At 42.4% G+C, this 21,444-nt stretch overlaps 3 protein-coding genes across 4 annotated transcripts; 1 reads left to right on the top strand and 2 right to left on the bottom strand.

Annotated features, from left to right (window-relative positions):
* Nucleotides 1-4,687: 4,687 nt before the first annotated feature.
* LOC139335420 (calcium-independent phospholipase A2-gamma-like) lies at nucleotides 4,688-8,017 on the bottom strand. The gene is made up of 8 exons (XM_070969016.1): nucleotides 7,295-8,017; nucleotides 7,042-7,194; nucleotides 6,796-6,953; nucleotides 6,487-6,581; nucleotides 6,200-6,371; nucleotides 6,029-6,086; nucleotides 5,635-5,829; nucleotides 4,688-5,457 (listed from the first exon to the last, which is right to left on the bottom strand). Exons 1-8 carry the CDS (start codon nucleotides 7,970-7,972, stop codon nucleotides 4,999-5,001), a joined length of 1,968 nt encoding a protein of 655 aa, XP_070825117.1. The 5' UTR covers nucleotides 7,973-8,017; the 3' UTR covers nucleotides 4,688-4,998.
* A 2,458-nt stretch (nucleotides 8,018-10,475) lies between these two features.
* LOC139335552 (uncharacterized) lies at nucleotides 10,476-14,478 on the bottom strand. The gene is made up of 3 exons (XM_070969202.1): nucleotides 13,973-14,478; nucleotides 12,197-12,385; nucleotides 10,476-12,065 (listed from the first exon to the last, which is right to left on the bottom strand). Exons 1-3 carry the CDS (start codon nucleotides 14,114-14,116, stop codon nucleotides 11,856-11,858), a joined length of 543 nt encoding a protein of 180 aa, XP_070825303.1. The 5' UTR covers nucleotides 14,117-14,478; the 3' UTR covers nucleotides 10,476-11,855.
* A 1,965-nt stretch (nucleotides 14,479-16,443) lies between these two features.
* Nucleotides 16,444-21,095, top strand: LOC139335553 (monocarboxylate transporter 2-like). 2 transcript variants are annotated; one of them, XM_070969204.1, is made up of 5 exons: nucleotides 16,444-16,476; nucleotides 17,119-17,350; nucleotides 17,435-17,578; nucleotides 18,160-19,023; nucleotides 19,118-21,095. In XM_070969204.1, the coding sequence occupies exons 2-5, from the start codon at nucleotides 17,134-17,136 to the stop codon at nucleotides 19,333-19,335; spliced, it is 1,443 nt and encodes a 480-aa protein (XP_070825305.1). In that variant the 5' UTR covers nucleotides 16,444-16,476; nucleotides 17,119-17,133; the 3' UTR covers nucleotides 19,336-21,095. The 2 variants fall into 2 exon arrangements, with proteins under 2 accessions (XP_070825305.1, XP_070825304.1); XM_070969203.1 differs by lacking the exon at nucleotides 16,444-16,476 and adding an exon at nucleotides 16,973-17,018.
* Nucleotides 21,096-21,444: the final 349 nt, after the last annotated feature.

Here is a 21,444-nt window from a genome sequence, read left to right on the forward strand (position 1 = left end):
AAAAAAGTTAAGCCACATAAAATATTGGATGATTGTAAAATATAGAATCATTTCACCTGTTAGAGTGTCAAACAGATACTGAAATGAAACCATCTTAGATGTTTAGAGGGGAAATTGCTCTTAGATGAATCTGTTCACATCTCATTACAACACATCTGACACAGGGTAAATAAGGGGTCACATGCCCAAAAAGGTAGGAAACAGCTGGTATACAGAATAATGTGTTTGTATTTTTAAAAAAAGCCTGTGGCATCAAATTAAAATACTCAAGTACAAGTTAGATCACATGCTGTATCACAAAGAATGAGAAAAGAGTTTCATGAGATGCCTCTCATCATCTTGTTATTGCTATAAATATGTGATGAACCTCAGTCATGTTAATGGAATGAAAACAAAAAGTTGTCAGTACCCACCTCTCTCATGTTAAGTCAAATCAGGGCTCTCTCCTCCCCATATCTGTGGCTTCCCCAGCGCCCCGATAATTCCAACGACTTTTCTCCACCAAATTATTCTTGTTTGTGCAGTATACCAATTAACGTCCCCGTCCTTCAAATATCAGGTCAAGAACCCGAGAGGAGTTGATACACTTGAGTAATAGAGTTTCTGTCTGTTGCTGCCACTTACACTCTGCCCACCCATCTCATGAATAATGAATGAGCCCCATACACAACCTACTCCTCACCCACTTCTCTTCGCTGTTCTGACCGGCCTCTCACAAAACAATCCATCAGCAAACGCAGCCGCAAAGTTTGTCTGCACAATCAAGAAACTGAATAAATGTTTGGATTTTTACACCAACATTACTGGAAGTTTTCCTGCGCCTGATTTTTCCCTGTCTTAGCTGAATAACGGTTGCTTTGACCAGGTCCAGTGTGAACAGAAATCAGTTTGACTGGGCTAAGTGAAAGCACAAAACAACCCATATTCTGTACAATTTGCATTCCTGATGGTTTGATGACATCAAAATGTGGGCTTCATTGTTGACTGGAGAGAACGGCGGAACAGAGGATGAAAGCAAGGTTTGTTTCTCGCATATGAATTTTACATGTGGCAAATCTCAAGTCACATGACTGCAGCACAATATCTCTGACAAAGCTGGAAATAACCAACATTCAAGAACTTCTTTTTACTGTTAACCCTCTTTGATATGGAATAATATACCTTAAACTCCCCTCACACATTTCCTGTATTTTCAGCTTTCACAAATTTTCCATAACGCCCATTAGGATGCATCCTCTTTTTTTAGGAAATACACTCAGCCATTCACAGGCATATCCTCAGAGGAGGAAAAGGCCATTACCATTCAGCTGAGAAAATCATTTTCTAGAAATGGTGCCAAAGATGCAGGAGAAGATGCATTTGTGTTAAACAAAAGCCATCTCACGGCTGTCGACGCGGTCCTGACCTGTGTAGGCTTTCAGGAATCCACACAGGGCTGCATATGCAAACCCGCACTGACCGGGCGAAACAATAGCTTGGTGGTGGCGGTGTTGAGGTAAAATGAGGTGATGAAGATAAACTTGTAATTAAGATTTGCATTTAAAAGTCTAATAATTCAGCTGACTTACAAGTGGAAAGCTTGTGTGAATATATTGCTCATTATAAACGATGTGAGATGTTTTCATTCATTTGGAAAAACGTATCAGAGCACTTTAAATCATTAAAACTGTCATATCCTCTGGACCTGATCCCATCCTCCGTTTTCACAACCTAGACACTGCTTGCCTCACACAGATAACAAAAGCAGAAAGGGTATGTTGAGCTTCTTGGCTTTCAGAATGGGCTTTCCCCCCCATACATTGGACTGAAGCAGGCCTGGCAGTGAGCAGTGATCAGTGCCATGCACCAGATTGCACAGTGAAGAGGCAGAGAGGCGGACAGAGCCGGCTCAGTGACGACAAGAAGGTCTCTATGCTCGCGGGTCTCCTTTGGCACGTGTGCTCAGGGCTCGGGTAAGAGCAGATGGCATGTGGGACGGAGTGTTTAAATGCACAAGCTGCCTGTTCAGACCCAGAGCACCTATCGTTTACACTTTGACGTCACTGCATCGGGGAGAGCACAAGAAGAAGCTGAAGAGAAACCCTCCTGTTGAGCAGGACACTGTGCTGCATGAAGTCACCACCACCACCATGCAATCAAAACATTACTGTCTTACAGACTTTAGCACCGGGATTCTGATTTAATGCTAAACTACAGCAACAAAACATCTCAAATCCTGTAGAAAGAATAAGCGTCTGCAGCCATGCTAACGGCTCTGTGAGGCTGCCTTAGCTGAATGCTAAGACCAGCATGCTAACATACTCACAATGACAATGCTAACATGTCGTTGTTTAGCAGGGATAATGTTCACCATGTTCATCATTTTAGTTTTGCGTTTCAGCATGTCAGCATTAGCCAATTAGCACTAAAGACAAAGCACAGTTGAGGCTGATGGGAATGTCCTTAGTTTGCAGGTTTTTGACATAAACTAAAGTATTGGACAAAATAAAATTTTGATATGTTAGTGAGACTGTCGGAAAGGGATCAGCAAAGCTATTATTTTGATCCTGAGGGGAAAATTAATGTCTGAACCAAGTTCCAATTCAACCAATAGTTGCTGAGACATCTCACCCAAAACCACAAATGTCAACCTCATGGTGGCGTTAGAGGAAAAGTCAGGCGATCACGAAAGTCAGTCGGATTCATCAACTGGGGACTAAGAATGGTGATACAAAATGTCATGACAATCCATTAAATGCTTGTTGAGCTACCAAAGCGGTGGACTAATCTACAGACTGACAATGTCATCCATAGAACCGAGGGGTAAGCATGGCTAAAATATAAAGACAGATAGATATTCAGTGCCATAAATATGCAACGGTACACTCTGAGTTAATGCCTAAACATTAGAAAGTCAGATAAGTAGCTCATTAAGTCAAATTCCTGTCACTCATCTCATGGTAGGTGTGAGAGCTGAACAGTATTGCCTTCACTCTTGCGAAAATCTGCTGTTGCAGTTTTAGACCCAGCCCACTTCTCAACTCAGACTATGACATCATTAAAACCTTGACTTGCTAGCCGTCTTGAACGTCAGCCACAAGGACTAAAGCACTCCTTCACAGGGTGGTGATGCACTCTGCGCTACTCTGAAGTGCCTTCATTTGCTCCAGTACTGTGTATTTTATATCCAAAAGCTAAAATTCAAAATTAGCCAGACAAAGTGTATTTGGTGAATGTTAGCGGTCCTACCTTTGAGTGTAGCTCAAGTGTTTTCTCTGCTCCTTTCCCCCTCGTTGCAGTTAAAGCAGACTCCTACTTTCTGTCACATCGTCTTCACAGTGAGGTTCCACTTTCCAGCAGCTTTTACTGTTATTTGTCACTCCATCATTATCTTAAAGCAGGTGACGGGGAAGATAACAGAGGCTCATGTGGCCCATCAGGACAGCTGCCCCGAGCCTGGGTCACACGCCTGGCAAACAGGGCCCGAGAGCCTATGAGAATAAATCCATTGTGAAATCCACACATAAATATCACGTCACCTCCACGGTGAGGGGAGAATCGGGTTAAACAGAAATGACATGACATGCAGTGGTTGGTAGGTTAGGTTTAGGTGTCATCCAGCTCCCATCGAGCAACAGTTAATTCAGTTTCCTCAAGAGGTCAAATCATTTTGGTATTTTTTAATGTGTGCTGTTGATTTTTCAGTGTGTTAGATTGGGGGGTGGGTTACTGACCTTGTATCTTCACTCTGGCTGGCACGAACGCACACTCGCTCACACAAAGCGTTTCTGTCTGGAACAAAGTCAGTCTATTGTGGACGGGGAGGGCACAGCTTCCAGACACATGGGGGGGATTTAACCCATCACACTCAAGTGATTGGATGGCTTCTCACTCATTGATAAAGTCTTACATCATTTGTCAAGACTACAGTTATTTATTCATTGGGTTGACGAAAAGTGATGTGTTCAGTAAAGGACAAAAGCTTTTAAAGACAAGCAGCAGAGTCTTCATAAATATGAATTTATTCCAAACAAATACTTATAAAATGCTCAGCAGCACAATAACACACTACATCAGCTGTAGTCATATGAAAGTATGATTTATAGCTTATGTTTCAGTCAACATTTGCACAGAGAGTAATAATCAGAGAGAACATTACACAAAGCCTTTTCAAATAAAGTGCATGAAAGTGCTTATTTCATTTGTTCTGTGTGTCTACGTCAAGAAATCATCAAACAAAATGATATATGGTGTAAGTGAGGCATGTTGACAACATACTGATTCAGTGCATGTACGCAGGAAGTGGGCAAAACAGCAGAAACATGTTAGCAGCAACCATCTTTGATTGTCTGGAAGACGTCTTATGGTGATAGTTTAACCTCCTCTACAGCTGATGCACGCTGCTGATCAGTAATACAACTCACATACAGTGTGAAGCAAATGTTGTAATTCTGAGTTCAGCTGCGAACATTACAAATCAGCAAGATGGCAAAAAAAAAGACAGAAAACTGCAGAGAACTGTGCTCACAAGCAGACCCTCAACAGGATGTTTGATTAAAAACACAACAAACTAAAGCCTGAACCAAAAGCATGTCTAGCCTGCACAGCCAAAGCAGCATCTTTATTTCAGGCACAGTATTGAGTGTAGGCCACCATGTTTTGGCAGCACTCAGAGCCCAACACTCAATCACTGTAATTATGTGTGTAAAGCAGAAGAAAATTGACACTTTGGGTTGTGTTTACTTGTATGATACGCCTCCTGTGTTGACATAATGCAGAAGTCCATAGACTTACTAGTGGCTCTGTGAGACAATACTAAGCTCTGCAAGCTAACATGCATGTATTTAGCAGATTTAATACCATGTTCACCATCATAGTTTAGATATCTGTACAAAATTTCACTTTCACCAAAGCGGTTTTTACATCAGGGTTGCTGTACTTTAGAGGTGTTTCTGTTATTTTGTCCACATCCTGCATATGTGTGCATCTACATATAGACATGCCCCGTTCTGTACCTACTCACACCCATCTCTGCTTCATCTCCCAGGCCCTCTCGCTCATCCAGTCCTTCGTCCTGCTCACAGCTGAGCGCTCTGCCCCGAGCACCAAACAGAGCCTGGCCAGCTTGGGCCGGTTTCTCTCCAGGTAGTTCTGGGTGTCTCTCTGCAGCTGGTCCAGGGCCCGCGGCCGGCTCTCGTCCAGGGACACCACAGCGCTCAACATGGGGTTGAAGCGGAAGTACACGTCTGGAGCCAGCAGATCGTCCAAAAGGGTGTGGACCCCTTCAGTGTCGGTGGCGCTGCTGATCAGGTTGCTGATTTTGGCCCTCAGGCTGGTGGAGGTGGCAGGTGCCCTCTTGACGTTGTCATAGCGACCGGTGCCAAGGGACAGCACACACTGGAAGGGCTGGTTGGGCCACAATAGACGACTCTCGTGAACAGCCAAGGCGCAGGGATTGTTCAGGATAATTCCTCCATCCTACAAACACACGGAAATAAATCTTCAAGTGTACAGAACGAGTATACAACTAAAATTAAAACACAAATCTCTTGATATCATTTAGGGACTGTTTGAAAATTGAGAATGGTTGTCTTTCGTAACAATGTCTTGATTCCCCTGAAAACCTTAAATGCAGAAACAGCTGCAGCTTCCTACCTGGTGAATGTCACTCTGTAAGGTGAACTCCTGGAAGTATCCCGGGGCAGCGGATGACGCTCGCACTGCCTGCCACATCTGGCAGCCTGAGGCTCCTGCGTAGCGGCTGAGAGAGCCTGGTTTGTGGTTGTAGTTGCGGAAGACAAAAGCCTTTGGACTAGTACCCCAGTTCACCACTGCGCTGACTGCTGACACCTGAGCACAAACACTCTGCATGAAAAAATGTACACAACCTGTGCAAGCTGCAGTTTAAGGTGCTTATTGTATTCTGACCACGGTAGGAGGCTCTACTTTAGCAGCTGTTGCCTCATTAATACAACAGTACTGTATCAGTGCTGTGAGTATGATGGCGATGTCATCAAACTGAATCCCAAGGTGATTGCAGCAGTCTTACCTTTGGACTCAACTCATCTCTGGCTGTTTTAATAAGTAGTCTATGTCCCAGCTTTTCCCTAAATTGGATAAAAACAGACACTTCTGTCAGACCAGATTGTACTACTGTCTTATTAACATGCTGAGATTTCACGACCTTCACTTGTATTGTCAGAATCTACTCTGTGCTTACTGTAGAATCGCCTCCCAGGTCTCAGTGTTATAGTAAGAGTGATTCCAGCCCATTTTCACAGTGCCAACCAGCGGATTCTGTCTAAACACTTCAGAGCCAAACCGGCGATACATGTCAGCACACTCCTCCAGAGAAAAATGAGCCAGACCCAGCATGAAGGCTAGAACGGCACCTTTGATAAGCACAGCCAGAGACACAAGAGTGAGACACGAAATTATAGATTCAGTCCGAGAAGCATGGAGAGTATATTGTTATTTTTAGTAACTCTCAGTTCTGTGGTTTGTCACCTGTGCTCACTCCACAGATGTAGTCAAACAGCTGGTGGATCTTCTTGCCTGTCTCAGCTTCCAGTAGCTTTAACACCTGCAAAGGCACCACACCTCTGGAAAAGGCAAAGACAAAGTATTGAAAAAGTACAAATATCACCTTTTTTGCTGCTTTTCTTTGTCATATATGATAGCAAATGCTACTGCACATCTCAGTCTGGATTAATTGATAAAGAAAATGCTAATAAGATTCAGCTCTAGTTCTGTGTACAGCATGTACTCTGTGCTGAAAGGCCACCACTCATCAATAATCAGTTTCATTACAGTTACCTTGTGCCACCCCCATCGATTGAGAGCACTCTAATGCCACGACCTTTGACCGGATCCATGTAGCCAATCAGAGCTAAGGTTTCTCTCAAGGTGCTCTGAAGCACCTGGTTATCGCTGTAGCTCCGTCGCTTTCTCAACAACGTCACTGCAGTTTTCTCCTGGAGACAGAAACACCTTTTAGAATTCACAGAGCTCAAATCAGTTTGTTAAACATTCACGAATGTGGTGGTTTCACTTCCAACAGACCTGCCACATTAAAGCTTTGCATGATGGGTAACGGATAAGGTGTTCATTGAGCACTTCCATGCAGGCCGTCAGAGCTTCTGGAGATGAAGCCTGCGTCAGACTGCCAATCAACCCTCGTGTCACTTCCTCTGCCTGCCTCCGACTCAAGACGAGCTGAGAACACACATGCAGAGATCAGTCAAATGATGAGACACGTCAGATATAAGGGACACACTGTGTAGCTTTCTAGAATAATGGTTGAACCTCAACTCACCTTTTTCTTCAGTATTGCCTCTGGTGATGTCATGGCAGGTTTGGGCTTACCAGTCTGGGTCAGGGGGCCCAGCTTCAGATAAGCACCCAGAAAGTCAGGGATGGCACTCGTGGGGTGGCGAAGGCAGTCCATGAAGGATACAGTCTTCAGCCTCTCAGAGGCAGCCAATGCAGGGTCCGTCTCTGTTCTGAGATTTCTATCAGTGTCCTCATCCAATCCACTTTGACCTTTGAAGTACTGATTGATGTGACTGGCCATTTGGAAATAGTTTTCTCCAAAGTTAGTGGTGTTATGGCTGCTGTGGAAAAGACCTCCGGTTTCAGGGGTGATAGGTTCGTCTTGCTTCGGTTGAGGTAGACTGTGTCGTGTTGAAAAGTGTTTTTTGTCATTGTTATTCTTTTCCACAGGAAGTTGTTGTCTCCTTTGCTGATCTTGGTCAACTTCATCCGAAACCTTTGCACCAAAGTATTTATTGATGTGTCTTGCGAAGTGTTGGTATGCCTCCTCTCCGCTGCTGTAGAGATAGTTAGGTTGCACTGCTGCCTGATCGGCACCTGATTTTACTTGAGACACTTCAGCTTCTTGAGGGTTTGTGATGTAAGTATTTTGCATTTTTTTCCACTTCTGCCTCCTGTTTATCCCTCTGGTGGAAGACATGGTGTCCAAATTCTCCTGCATTTGAACTTTTGCAAAACTGCCAGAGAAGACTGAGTTAATGTGATTCGTAACATAACTGTAGCTCTCACCAAAGGTTGTTGCCAAAGAGCTGATGTGAAACAGTTGCAGCCCAGACGTTGAGGGACTTGCTCCTGAGCTCTCCTGTGCATCTTTGCATTTCACGGTCTGCGTTGTGTCTTTGCCCTCAGATATTTTTCGGTCCCTGGCTGCCCGATGACTTTGACTACGCCTCTGTGACCTGCCAAGACTGTCTGGAGTTGTGACAACAAGACAGGAATTTTCACCTGGAGGTACAACGTCCTTTCTCTGGAAATAAACATTGATGTGTCTGGACAGTTGATAAAATGACTGGCCAAGACGTCCTCCTACAGAACTCAAGTTGAAACTGTTCTGAGCCTCCTCAAAGATCCCAATTGGAGCTTCAGCTTTGAATGTACTCCGATTAGAAGATGAGTAAAACCGCACCAACTGAAGATGTTTAACTTCTTTTGTAAATTCTCTGTAGATGTGGTTATAGGTAGAGCTTGTAGAACTGTGGTTTAAATTCTTAACAGTAGTTTTTCTTGTAAATCTGGAAGGATGACAATGTGACAGCTGCGAATTTCTGTGGAGCTCCAGACAGAGCGGTGCTTTAGTCAGGCGAGGGTACTTTCTGAGAAGGCTCATTAGGTACCTAATTTTGCAGTATGACCTCAAAGTCTTGTTCACAGAACTAGAACACAAGTTGGTGCTGAGGTAGCGACCCATGTTTTGACCTGATGTTGTGAGCAGCAATCAAAGTCCAAATGTCACTCTTGAGCATTCATAGATTTGGGCTGTAGCAGCATTTTCAATAGTAATCTAGGAAAACAAACACAAAACAAACACATCAGTGGAAGATTAAGAGTCTCCAGCCATGCTTGACATGCCGCAATGTTAGCATGTTGATGTTTGTATGTTGCAGAGCTTTACATTGCTCCACATTTCATGGGCAATAATGTCAACCTGCTGGTTGTGCAAGTCAAACAATCGTTAAAACATCATCTGGAAACCGAGGATGTTTGTACAAAAGTTTGATTTTGTACATTCTGACGTGTATTATAAATGACATGACACATGAATTACCTTGCAGGACAATAAGAACAAACTTCGGATAAATAAAAAAAGTTTCCAAGCATCAGGTTAAGGCTGGTATATCAATTTTTCTGCTGTATGTCAGCTCAGAGCAGAGACACATTGTCACTTCTAAACACAGGTAACAGTTCGGAATGAGCTGATGCAAGGCAGTGGCCTTGCACTCCCACAGTGTCCTAGCGCTGTGTCTCACTGCGCAACATGAAACCTGCAAATAACTCTGCCAATAGATTTATGTCCGCAGTATGACACAGAAATCTGAGCACAAAGTAAGCTTTGCCCTTCACTGCTTAGTAAATAGGACTGCACTTCATACACTGTCTATGGTGCCTTCACAAAGAGAATGGCAGTGGGTACGCAAACATCTGCTATGGTTGTTTTCCACTTAAGTGGGGGAAGGTCATGAACCAAAGTAGCTTACAGCCACTCTAACCTTGAAGGAAAAGGTCTGGTGTAAGCATTCACTGAAGATTTACCTGAAACACAACACCTAGTTCTTCTGTCTTCAAAATTCCTCTTCAACCGATTTCCTGTTCTCTGAAATCCAGCACACCACCTTTGACACACTGTCAGAAGCACAATTTCTCCTGTGTTGTGATACTAAATGCAACTCAACTCTCCTGCAGTGCTTTAATCTCATTGGTTGAGGTGGGCTGGGGGGTGGACACGTGCAACCAATGCCTTGTAAGACCACACAGGCTTAATGTCATGTGCTGTCACTGCTGACTGCAGGGCTGGTAGCCTGTAGCTAAAATTAGGGAGGGGGTGATAACTTAAAGGGTCTCAGGGAGCTGATGTTAGCTTCTTACGTCACGGCACAACACACACGAAAACACACACTGTAATTCTTAGAAACTGGGCACAGGCTACAGCATGTGATACAAGACAAGTACATGCATGTAGTGGCAAACACCCACAAGTTACACAGTAAAAATTTTGTACACACTGGTAACATATTTGGGTGGGGGGTGGGGGGGGTGGGGGGGGTGTAATTACACTGTAACTACCTTTTAAATCACCCAGTTTATGTTGTGTAACTACAAGGTACAAACAGGGCACCAGCTGATCTAGTCTGTATGTCATGAACAGGCACTTCAACTTCGTCAAAACCAAACAAGAATCTAGATAATAAACTTAACATAACATCAGTGAGAAAGGGGGGTGAACAATGGAGGCTTATTTCATAGCCTAATACTTAATCATTTTCAAAACAGAACCCATAAAACAACAAAGTACTGCACTTACAGCAGTCTTTTTTTGTAAATATATAATTTCGAAATACATGAGAACGTAAATTATTTCTATGCCAACAGCGTTGACCCATTGCTCCTGCTTTGTTACCCAATTAAACATAACTGTACCCTTTAATGTTAAATAAGCACTCAGGAATCAAATGAACACTTAGCATAATTTATTTCCACTTTACTTTTACACATACCTGTTATCTTCCCTTCTATATACATATAGGTTCACAATAAATACTTTTTAATGGCTACTTTGTATATAATTACCCAGTAATTTACAGGCTGTGATCTGAAATGAATTTAAGTCATTTAGTTTGTGGCTGTGGGGAAGCTAATGGCAATACTAAAATCATAAGAGTCAAACTGAAATATATCACTGAGCATGTTTTGTACACATCACCGTCTGATGCCCACAACTCATGTAACCTTTAACAAGCACGCACTGTTCTGCATGGCAATGTGTCGTTAATGAAGCACGCTCACAACAGGAGAGGCTGCGGCGAGATCAAAAACTCTCTCGAGCGTAGAGAGTTTGAAATGACTCGCAGAAATGACTCACAAAGAGTCATTCAAATTAAAAACATCATGTCAGGTCAGTCACTTTCGCTTGTCAGACACATTAATAATTGATTTATCCCACTTCTTTAAGAAAGGATCTACTGAACTCATCATTTCTGCTTATACTGTCTGTAAGGCATATAAAGAAAAGGCAGCTTTAAACCAACAGGTCAGTCATGATGTGGTCAATAATCATGGCTGTCATATCACGCAGTTCAAACGGAACAATTTCACTCTCGCAGCTGATATTATTTTAAACTTACAATGACATCTAGTGGCAGCTTCCTGACAGTTTGGTTCACTATCTGCTTTGAAATGAGCCTCAATCTGAGACGCCGTGTGTGGCAGGAAATTGACTGCATCTTGCTTCAGTGATTTTCTCTGGACTCTATATTTGTCATAGTATGACAGTCTTATACACAGAACTCCATTACTCTCTGTCTTTTGCAGTGAGGCTCTTTCTCTGCACCAGCATCTTTGTCAAGGTTAGGCTTGTATTTTTGTCAGTATCCAAAGTTTCTTTTGTCTCATCTGTCATCTTTACAAGTGTTCTGCCAACTGGTGTTATTAGTCAGAGTGAGCTGCTTTTTACGCTGTTTTTTTAAAACATATATATAGCCTAGTCATATTTCTTTGGATGCTGATATGACACTTAACATTATAGATCAATTTTTAATATTCTGGCCATTTCCAGTAGATTAGAGAACTTTTGTTTGTCACAATTTTCATGTTTGAAGATATTTCCGTTACTTCAACTGAACCAAACTATGTTTACTTACAATTACAGTCTTACAAGTAAAGAAATTCTGCATCACATGTTGGCTTTAGACAGACATCCACACTCAGGCAGCCAATACTTCCCTTAAGCTAACAGCAGTTTTGAGACCTCTTCAGACAGGTTCATTATAAATGGACCACTGACCAGGACAAACCACATGATCTTTATACAGTATCTTATTAAACATACTTCATTTTTTCTGTGGCCCATCTGTTTTCTTTTCACAGCGCCCTGTGGTGCACTCCTGGCCACGTCCGGTCCACTTTAAGCGGTTCCTGGCAAAGATGGCATAAGACTTGTCCATGAACGGCCTCACAGGTGGCCACATCATGAAGCGACCCACCCAGCCAAGACCCACGGCACCGTACATGACTGCAAACGCTGGGACCCCACGGTGAACCTGCCAATACACAAGAGGTTAGCCAACTGACTTGGTACAATGTAATACTACATTTAGGCTAATATGCAAAAATGGCAATCTGACATACAGGATATTACAGTTGAAGGACAGTTAGCAGAATGTAAATTCACCTCGTCTTTCTCATCAATCACATGCATTTCCTCCATGGCCATCTCGTAGCTGATGTCCTTGTATTTCGCTCCATCGTAGCCCGGCAGGGAGATATCGATGAAATCCACTTTTCCAGGCTGATTTCTCCGCAGAAACTGGAGGAACCGGATCTCCGTCACACAAATGGGACAAAGTCCATCATATAACACCTGAAACAGAGCAGGGACACATGATAACAGTACTGCTGTCTTCACTTGTAGTGGAGAGATTTCCAGCTGGCAGACGTTGAATGGCCTCTTTCATAGCTTAATGCTTATATAGGTGAAAGATACTTTAAGACATTTATGGACATCATCTTATAGTGAGACCTGAACAATACTTACTGTACTGTCCGCACATATTTCAGTTCTGCATATGAGATACACTTCTGAAACAGGAGTGGCTTAGAAGTGGTCTCATTTCTACCTTTCTAGACAACCACTGCTCAAAGGGCGACAATTCAGTGAATGACACTGTGAAGAGTGGATTGCAGCAAAACATCAAAATGGAACGAGAGCTTAAATTAGAGATAGTATAAGCATAAGTCTCACATTATTTTGTGTCACGCTAATCAAGTAAAAACTTTTCGAAACAATAAAAATGAAGAAAAATGAGTGAATGAATAACACGAGAAGAAAACACCCCTGTGACTTAGTTAATATTTGACTTGGAAGACAACTGCAAGTAACTTAAATCCTGATTTTCTATAGTTTACATGTAGTGGTGAAAATCAAAGCCCATTTCCACCAGGAAAAGCAAAAGTAGATTACAGTTTTGCATGATAAAAATAAAACACTTATCAACTTAATCTAAGATTAATCCAAAATTATTATGAGATCAAAATGAGATACAGAATTGTGAGATAGTAAGTCATAATGTACATTTGGTGTTAGCATTTCATATTTTTTTTATTGAATAAATCCCAATTTAGACCCAGATTATTTCTCATGCATATCTCTAAATCCTAATTATTCTAATAACTATCAAACATTTGTATCATTACACATCACAAAGATGCATCATATTTAGAATCACTGACCACTCCGACACATATTTTCCCAATTACGGGAAGTCGCTTGTGACATTTCAGTTTACAGTAGGGGTATCTGGTGCCCCCTCCTCTCCATGACATTGATGTTCTCACTCTCAACTTTGGTCTTTGGGCTAAAGTTCACATAACAGTTAAACCGGACTGGATAAGGTGCTGCTCGGACCCACAACGCACTCCGCAGGTCCAGATCCAGAGGTTTCAAGGTGACTCGCTTCAAATGTTGGCCGGATATTTGTTTTAAGTGGGGAAATGTGTAGTTTAACCGCCAGCGTTACCACTAGTTTGTTGTTGACCCGATACTATCCAACCATCAGCTAGCTGTTAGCTGCTAGCGGTCACGCGGGACGTTCAGAAACGTTGTTAGAAACGTGGACGTTTGAGTGTAACTGCAACGAAAACGATAACACGGAGACGTGTCTGCTTTTCTTGCAATATATTAACGACAGGCTGGTGGGTTTTTTTTTTCTCGAATAAACAACTTTTTGAAAACGTGCAAACATGAATGTGGCAACGCTCGTTCACCATTCACCGTCCAACACTGAAATACAAAGCGCCTTTATTAATAGCTACATTGACGGCTTACTGCACACAGCACAACCTTCAGCGGTGAATGGCTGTGTCTTTCAAGGTTGCAGCGATAACACATGAAGCCATGAAGCGTTTACGTGCAGACTGTGCAGTAATACAGTAACTTACAGCCGCGTACCTTCACATCTGCAGACTCGGAGCTGAAGTTCCGATGTTGATGTCTGCACAGGGCAGGTGTCGCTCTAATCGCCGCATTTGAATTTACACAACCGGGCAGCCTGGCCAAATCCGAGACCAAACATGCTCTTACTTTGGAAAACATCTGAAGACACACTTAGCTAACCAAACACACGAATTTGCTACTAGCTATCTACCTATATAGGCTAACTGGGCTCCTCTACCTTACACTGCAGGACTTCAGCGTAGCTAACACTAGCTAACGTTACGAGCCAACCATCCACGTGTTACACAGGCGGTTGAGTAACATAAACAGGGGTGACCCCCTGGTCAAGTCAAACGACCGACTTGTAACGCTATACCAAACATAATCTGGCTTCCTCACTCTTGCCAGGTTACTACTGACAGCGCAGTCCACACCCGCGGCGAATCGGTTTAATTCAGTTTAATAACAGCAACCGGGAGCATGAGTGAAGGGGGCGTGGTGAGCGGTGTATCCTCCTCTCTGTGAGCTGCGAGAGGTCTCACTCTGCTGCTTTTTTCCAAGCTGAGCGTGAGCTACATAATCTAATATATCTGTACGTTTATTGGCTGGCGCTGGTGGAAGAAGTACTCTTTTACTTAAGTGACAATACCACAAGTTAAAGTCATGCATTCAACATTTTCAAGTACAAACCTATCAGTATCAAAATTCTTGAACTTTCAGAATAATGCACATTATGTGATGGGATTCTAATTACTCATGTATTCATGTGTTCATCACTTTAAATTTTGCAGCAGATAAAGGCGGTGCCCATTTTATTTATTTCATATACTACTGGGTAGCTTGTGAATTTCCCCTCAGGGATCAATAAAGTCTTTTCCTAACTTACAATAATCAGTTGTAACATGTATGTTGATTATATTTTTTTATCTGTGGTCTGAATCTGCAAAGGAGTTAGTCTTTTAAGTTGTTAAAGAAATGCAGTGGAGTATAAAATAGCACAAAATGGCTCAAAAGTGCCTCGGAACTGTAATTGAGTAAATGTTAGCTCATAATATTTCAGCGTGTTCTCGTTTACCAAAGAAAAATGATTCTTTTGCATGCTTTTCATCATTCTTTCTGAACAGCTGGGACCTGACACCGGGGTTTTGTGTTCATACTCAAAGCTAAATGGGTCTACAGTAATGGCTAATTAAATTTGAGTGCCTCCGCATTTTAAATGAAGATAAAACACATCTTATTTTGTTAGCAGTCTAAAACCACAAGTCCCACGAGGCTTTGATCTCACATCTGTGGCAAAGACTCAAGGGATGCGTTCTGGTCGGATGCCAACAAAATAATTGTTGTCTTATAATCATTAGGGGGTCCTGTCCCAGCGTTCAGCTGTGTGAAGGCTCACTATATCTATTTATCTATGAATGTCTGCTGCAATATTACTTTACATACCGTGAGGCAATATGAAATTGTAAGCCATCAGGTTGTATTAGACCATTGCTGGTGACATAAATTAATGAGCAAGACTACTTTATGGTAATAAAGGATTAATGTGATTTCTCTCTTGATGTGATTAAAATACCTTGAAATGTCGGATATTCAGTTCACTAGATCAGGGGTGGGGAACGTCCGGCCTCCGGAATATATGTGACACTGATGCATAGCCATGCCAACTGGTTTTGCTGGTTTTAAGAATGGAGTGGAACGACGTAAAAACTGAGTGAAAGCAGCCTCAATAGCAGCGCCTGTCTTGTCTATAGCAGTCGCTCAACAGCGGCATGACAACAGTTTGGTGGAGTAGGCGTATTCAAAAGGTCTGGACCCAAGCAAGCTAGAACCAGACAAAGAGAAACCGTCCAAACTGTTACTTGAAGATGAAGAGAAAACCTTTTCCTGGGAACTCAGTGATAGCAAGTGTCTGTGTTATTTGGCCTTCATGGTGGACATTACCAGGTACCTCTCAGAGGTGAACCTCAAGCTCCAGTCAGCTTCTCAGCTCTCTGCTTTCAAATGGGAAATCATTTGAAGTGGAAGTAAAGCTTTGGGAAGTGGAATGGGATCAAGGTAACACTGCATTTCCCCTCTCTGCAAGAACAAAAGCCTGCTGTGACATCTGAATATGTAGGTGAGTGTGAAAACTCCTTCAGACATTTGGTGAGAGGCTTCAGGACGTGAGGTTTAAACCAGTTAAACCAGCTGATGTGCCTGACAACCGACAACGCAAAATCACTGAGCTGCAAAGCACAACGAGCTCAAAGTTAAGCACAACAACCTCCCTCTGCTCGACTTCTATAAGATTTATACACCTCCTGAGGATTTTCCCATTCGGAGGAGACATGCACTGAACTTTACGTCTCTGCTTGGGACAACCTACTACTGTGAGCAGCTCTTTTCAAAAGCGACTCCTTCAAAGACTCGACCGACTGGCTCAAACCTGGAAAACCAGCTGCGAGTAGCATCATCATCACTACCATCTGACATCATACTTACCCCGCCAAAGAGAAGAAGTTCCAGCCGTCGCATTAGAGGTCAGTGTGATATATGTGTTCAAAAACTTAGTACGGCCCTCGAGGGCTGTACTGAAAATTGAAATGGCTCCCAACAGGAAAAATGTTCCCCACCCCTGCAACATTTTGACCAAAAACCGACTCTCCAATATGGTTATTTTATCTAGGAACAGTGTATCGGTTGAGTTCCTGTGAAATGTCCTACATAAAGGCATTTGTATCAGTTTGTATCAGTGTACCATGATGCAGGATTGTATTTGTTTTGCCCACCTCTAGCACATTCACACACACGGAGAACAAAGGGCCTCAGCAGGATCGCAGATTAACAACAGATGATTGTCTAGGTTGGCTGTTGTTTTTTTAAGTCTTAGCTCTGTGACCTAAGATCACCGTCTCTGCGGGGTTATTGTTTTTCTCGTGCGTGGTCACTTGTATTTATCATGTAAGCACACGTGATCAGATCAAAGGCCTTAGAGCAGGGTCTTTCTGAGGGAGACAGCCACAGCCTAGTACAACAACAAGGTTCACACCCTGGGCAGCACAGTTTCGAGGATTGTGCGGAGGTGAGCTCTTAGGGTCTGCATTGTGTGACCATTACCATCACTTTTGAGATGTGCAATTTTTATACTCTGTTCACTTCTTTTACCTGTTTCCACCTCCCAGCCGGCGCAACGAAACATGTCCCCTGCAGCAGCAAGCAATCTAGGCTACACTCCGCCTGATGGAGGCTGGGGCTGGGTTGTCGTCTTAGCCTCTTTCATCTCCATAGGATTCTCCTATGCCTTTCCCAAGTCCCTCACCATCTACTTTAAGGAGATTCAGGAATATTTTTCAGTTTCCTACAGTCAGATTGCCTGGGTGTCCTCAGTCATGCTCGCCTCTATGTATGCAGGAGGTAAGTGGCACGTGTAGCCTCGGTGCTGTAAACCCTCAGTGAGAGAAAGAGCCATAAAGTGAGACATTTCTCTCCTCTGCACAGGACCAGTGAGCAGCATACTTGTCAACCGCTATGGCAGCAGGCCTGTGGTTATGGTCGGTGGGGTCATGGTTTGTGCTGGTATGGTGCTTGCTTCTTTTGGAACTACTATTATGCACCTGTATCTTTGCGTTGGAGTAATTGGAGGTAAGTGTTTTGTTGTTTTTATTTTTTCACTACTAATCATATTTAAAAATTAACTTATCATATTTAATAATTATTAGATTTTGAGGAATTTGCTGCTGCTCTTTCTTGCTCTCTGTTTCCTCTCTTTCACACTAGTTTTGTGATTATCAGGGCCAGTTCACTAACGTCATGACAGACAGATTAACAGTGAAATGTCCATACCTTGTAAAAACAGGAGTCATCAAAGCAATGCATAGATCTAGGTTAGACCTTACTTTCTTTAAAGGTCTTTTTAAATCGGATGAATTATCATGTGCAGCAAGCAAACAAACCTCTCAGACATTAAACTTTAATTGAATAAAGATGATCCACCTACTGTGGTGCTGAAAATGATTGTACATGGGTGAAGTACATAAAAGATAATGTCAGAACTGATAACTAAAGCTGCTACTAACAATCATTTTCATTGCTAAGTCATGTGCAAATAGTTTTTTTTCCATTTAATGAGGCATCACTGTCACAGGTTTTACTGTATAATCATTTGATCCAAGCAGAATCCATCCTCCAATCTCTGTTATTGATCTGCTTTATTGTTTCAATAGGTTTAGGTCTCGCCTTCAACCTCCAGCCGGCACTGACAATCATAGGTACCTACTTCCATGTCAAAAGGCCAATGGCGAACGGACTCGCTATGGCAGGAAGCCCAGTTTTTCTTTTCACTCTGGCTCCTCTCAATCAGTTTCTGTTTGATTCTTTTGGCTGGAGAGGGAGTTTCCTCGTCCTGGGAGCCATTGTTTTGAACTGCTGTGTAGCCGGTGCTTTGATGAGACCAGTCAACAAACATGCTCTAAAGAAGCCGAAAAGCGAACCATCAAAGTGTAACGGGGCGGCTGCTGAGGAAGCTGCGACCGCTGGTGCCGGTGTGCAATCAGATAACCTTCTGCCTGAGGAAAAGCAAAAGGAGAGCAAGGGTCAAAGCTGTATGCAGAAATTCATAGATCCCTCGCTCTTCAGACACAGGGGCTTCCTCATTTATCTCATTGGTAATGTGGTCATGTTTTTTGGCTTTTTCGCTCCTGTGGTTTTTCTTGCTCCTTATGCCAAACATCTAGGGATCGATGAATATTCAGCAGCTTTCTTGCTCTCTATTTTTGCTCTCGTCGACATGTTTGTCAGACCGACAACTGGCCTCGTAGGCAACACCAAGTGGATAAGACCACGAATCCAGTACTTTTTCAGCTTAGCAGTGTCATACAATGGTGTGTGCCACCTTTTGTGCCCGCTGGCGTCTGGATATTGGGGTCTGGTTGCTTATGCCGTCTTCTTTGGTGTGGCGTTTGGGATGGTTTGCGCACTGCTCTTCGAGGTTCTGATGGACCTCGTTGGAGCTCATCGCTTCTCCAGTGCAGTTGGACTTGTCACCATTATCGAGTGCGCACCAGTGCTTCTTGGACCTCCAATGTCAGGTCTGTGGATCAACTAAGATTTTAATTTCAGATTCTGAATGCTAAACAAAACTTCTAAAATGTTGACCCATGAGGTGTGCGTCTTCTCTTACAGGAGCTCTGGTTGATATTTTTGGGGAATACAAATACTTGTACTACGCCTGCGGAGTGTTGATGCTGGTGCCTGGCATATATTTCTTCATCATGAATTACTACAACTACAAGAAGCTGGAAGAGGAGCAGAGTATGGCTGTGGATATGAGGACTTGTGAAGAGGCAGTACAGCTTAAAACGAGCCAGGATGATAAAACAGCACATGAAACAGACGAATGATTGATTGATGATTTTCTTTCAGTGGGTGACACCGGATTGGCTTTCCAGCAGGGCATACATTGTATGAATATTATTGATAAGAAATATATTCTACTTTGAATGACCCTGTTGGGCTTTTTGGACCTTTGCTACATATCTGCATGTTTTCTTTCTTATTTTATGTGTTATTATTAGTGCATTGTTTGGCAACTGTAGCTTTAATGGCTTTTGTTTATTAATTGTATAGAAAGCCTAAATTCTTTCCACTACAATTATTGTAATTGATCTATAAACTAATATAGTTCCTCTTTGTTTCTTCAGTGACTGAATAAAAAGTAATTTTCCTGAGGGACTGATATAAAATAACTAGTCAAAACGCACAGCACTGACTCAGAGACTGTTTAATCATCACCTTCTTACCACTAGATGGCACTTGACACTATCATGTGGGAGCTCAAAGTGCAGCATCTTTCCCATTAAACTGCAATTAAACAACAGGCATCTTCAGCGGTGGTTTGGTTCTTTACAGCAGTATTTTCCAAAATCTGGGATGTGACCCACCCATTGGCCACCAGATATTATGAACGGGCCGCCAAGGGCACAGCAATTAAAAAATGAGAAAATTAAATGTATGTTGCAGAGACTGCAGGGTTTCTGTCTTGAAATACCATCCCTGAAATCTCCTCATGCTGCCCATAAATTGAACTTTTCGGGAAAAATTCTCTATTCACTCTCCTGATTCTAGTCTACAGTAAAATACATTTTCAGAGTCTTGGGGATCTGACTGTAAGAGTTGTTTCACTGGGGCTTCACTTTAGCACAGATATAAAAATTCAGTGTGAAGTTATGGAAATATTTCTGCATTGAACTTTCAGATAAGTGCAAGGAACCGAATGTGCATTTAATAAGATTGTATTTGCATGTGTAGGTGAGGAGATGAAATGTTTCATTTAGCCTCTCTGACATGAAAAGTGATGCGCATGTAACGCCGACACATTTATCGCAGCTTCAGGCCATGCCTCCAAACTCTTCATTTGTAATTTTAATTGACAGTTTCTTCGCTAATGCATTTCTCTGTTATGTGTATTGTTAAGAACCCGAGAACACGAGATCAAAGATTCTGACTCCATCTGCCACACCGCAGAGAAAATTCCTGACATGGGATAAAATTGGTGAGCATATGCCAGGTCACATCATCCCACCACAAGTCAAACTTTATAGTCCAGCATATTGCTTGATTACAGCCCTGTGGTGGCAGGCCTTGAGCACCTGCAACACAAGATACATGGTGGAGCCATTCAGGGAAAGAACAATGCCATTATTACGGACCTATGCTTAAATGATCAATTCTTATCATGTCCCTGCAAGCTGCATATTGACTTCCTTTTTCAGATGGAAGAAAATTGCTTAAGTGAGCGAATCAATACGTTTATTTCTATCCTTAGATAACATTATCTGAAAATCAGATACACAGTGCAAGTCCGTGGCTTATGGGTGGGTGGTCTTCTCTTTAGATCATGATTTGGGTCAATATAGCACAAATGCAGTGCTGGGCTAATTTAACACAATGGTGTGTTTTCACCCAGTGTTTGTGTTATTTTTTTTTTTTTATTACTGTTCTGTTATTTCCCAAAACTGGCAAAGCTCATGTTTTACCTTAAAACACTGTACTCAAGTAAAAGTAAAACAAGTAAAAGTGCATTAAAAATGTTACTTCAATAGAATAGGAAAGTTGTGATGCTGTTGAAAACTAAAAATAAAACCAAAATGCAATCATTAGCAAATGAACTGTGTTTACTGACAATGGTTTTACAAAGTGTTCCTGAGCTCATGTCGTAATATCCCTCATACAATCATGTGTTCACAAAGCGGTGAACCTCGCTCCATCCTCGCTTGTGAACGACTGAGCCTTTCCAGGATGCCCCTTTCACACCCAACCATGATACTACCACCTGTTACTAATCAACCTGTTTACCTGTCACCATGTTCCAAACAGGTGTTTTTGGTCTTTTGTTGCTCCTGTCCCAGGCTGTTTGAAACATGTTCAAATTCAGAATAAGCAGATATTTATAAAAATCAATGAAGCTGATGAGGTGAAACAATAAATATATTGTCTTTGTGCTGTTTACA

The sequence above is a fragment of the Chaetodon trifascialis genome, chromosome 8, assembly GCF_039877785.1.
Source record: "Chaetodon trifascialis isolate fChaTrf1 chromosome 8, fChaTrf1.hap1, whole genome shotgun sequence".
Lineage (NCBI taxonomy): Eukaryota > Metazoa > Chordata > Actinopteri > Chaetodontiformes > Chaetodontidae > Chaetodon > Chaetodon trifascialis.

What these genes read in the sequence shown, in the direction of transcription:
- LOC139335420 (XM_070969016.1), bottom strand. Translation starts at nt 7,972, where the DNA reads ATGCAGGAGAATTTGGACACCATGTCTTCCACCAGAGGGATAAACAGG. An exon ending in AGGCAATACTGAAGAAAAAG is followed by an intron (nt 7,195 to 7,294) that starts GTGAGTTGAGGT and finishes GTGTGTTCTCAG; the next exon opens with CTCGTCTTGAGTCGGAGGCA. An exon ending in ATCGATGGGGGTGGCACAAG is followed by an intron (nt 6,582 to 6,795) that starts GTAACTGTAATG and finishes TGCCTTTTCCAG; the next exon opens with AGGTGTGGTGCCTTTGCAGG.
- LOC139335552 (XM_070969202.1), bottom strand. Translation starts at nt 14,116, where the DNA reads ATGTTTTCCAAAGTAAGAGCATGTTTGGTCTCGGATTTGGCCAGGCTG. An exon ending in CCGAGTCTGCAGATGTGAAG is followed by an intron (nt 12,386 to 13,972) that starts GTACGCGGCTGT and finishes GCTCTGTTTCAG; the next exon opens with GTGTTATATGATGGACTTTG. An exon ending in TGATTGATGAGAAAGACGAG is followed by an intron (nt 12,066 to 12,196) that starts GTGAATTTACAT and finishes GTGTATTGGCAG; the next exon opens with GTTCACCGTGGGGTCCCAGC.
- LOC139335553 (XM_070969204.1), top strand. Translation starts at nt 17,134, where the DNA reads ATGTCCCCTGCAGCAGCAAGCAATCTAGGCTACACTCCGCCTGATGGA. An exon ending in CGCCTCTATGTATGCAGGAG is followed by an intron (nt 17,351 to 17,434) that starts GTAAGTGGCACG and finishes TCCTCTGCACAG; the next exon opens with GACCAGTGAGCAGCATACTT. An exon ending in TTGCGTTGGAGTAATTGGAG is followed by an intron (nt 17,579 to 18,159) that starts GTAAGTGTTTTG and finishes TTGTTTCAATAG; the next exon opens with GTTTAGGTCTCGCCTTCAAC.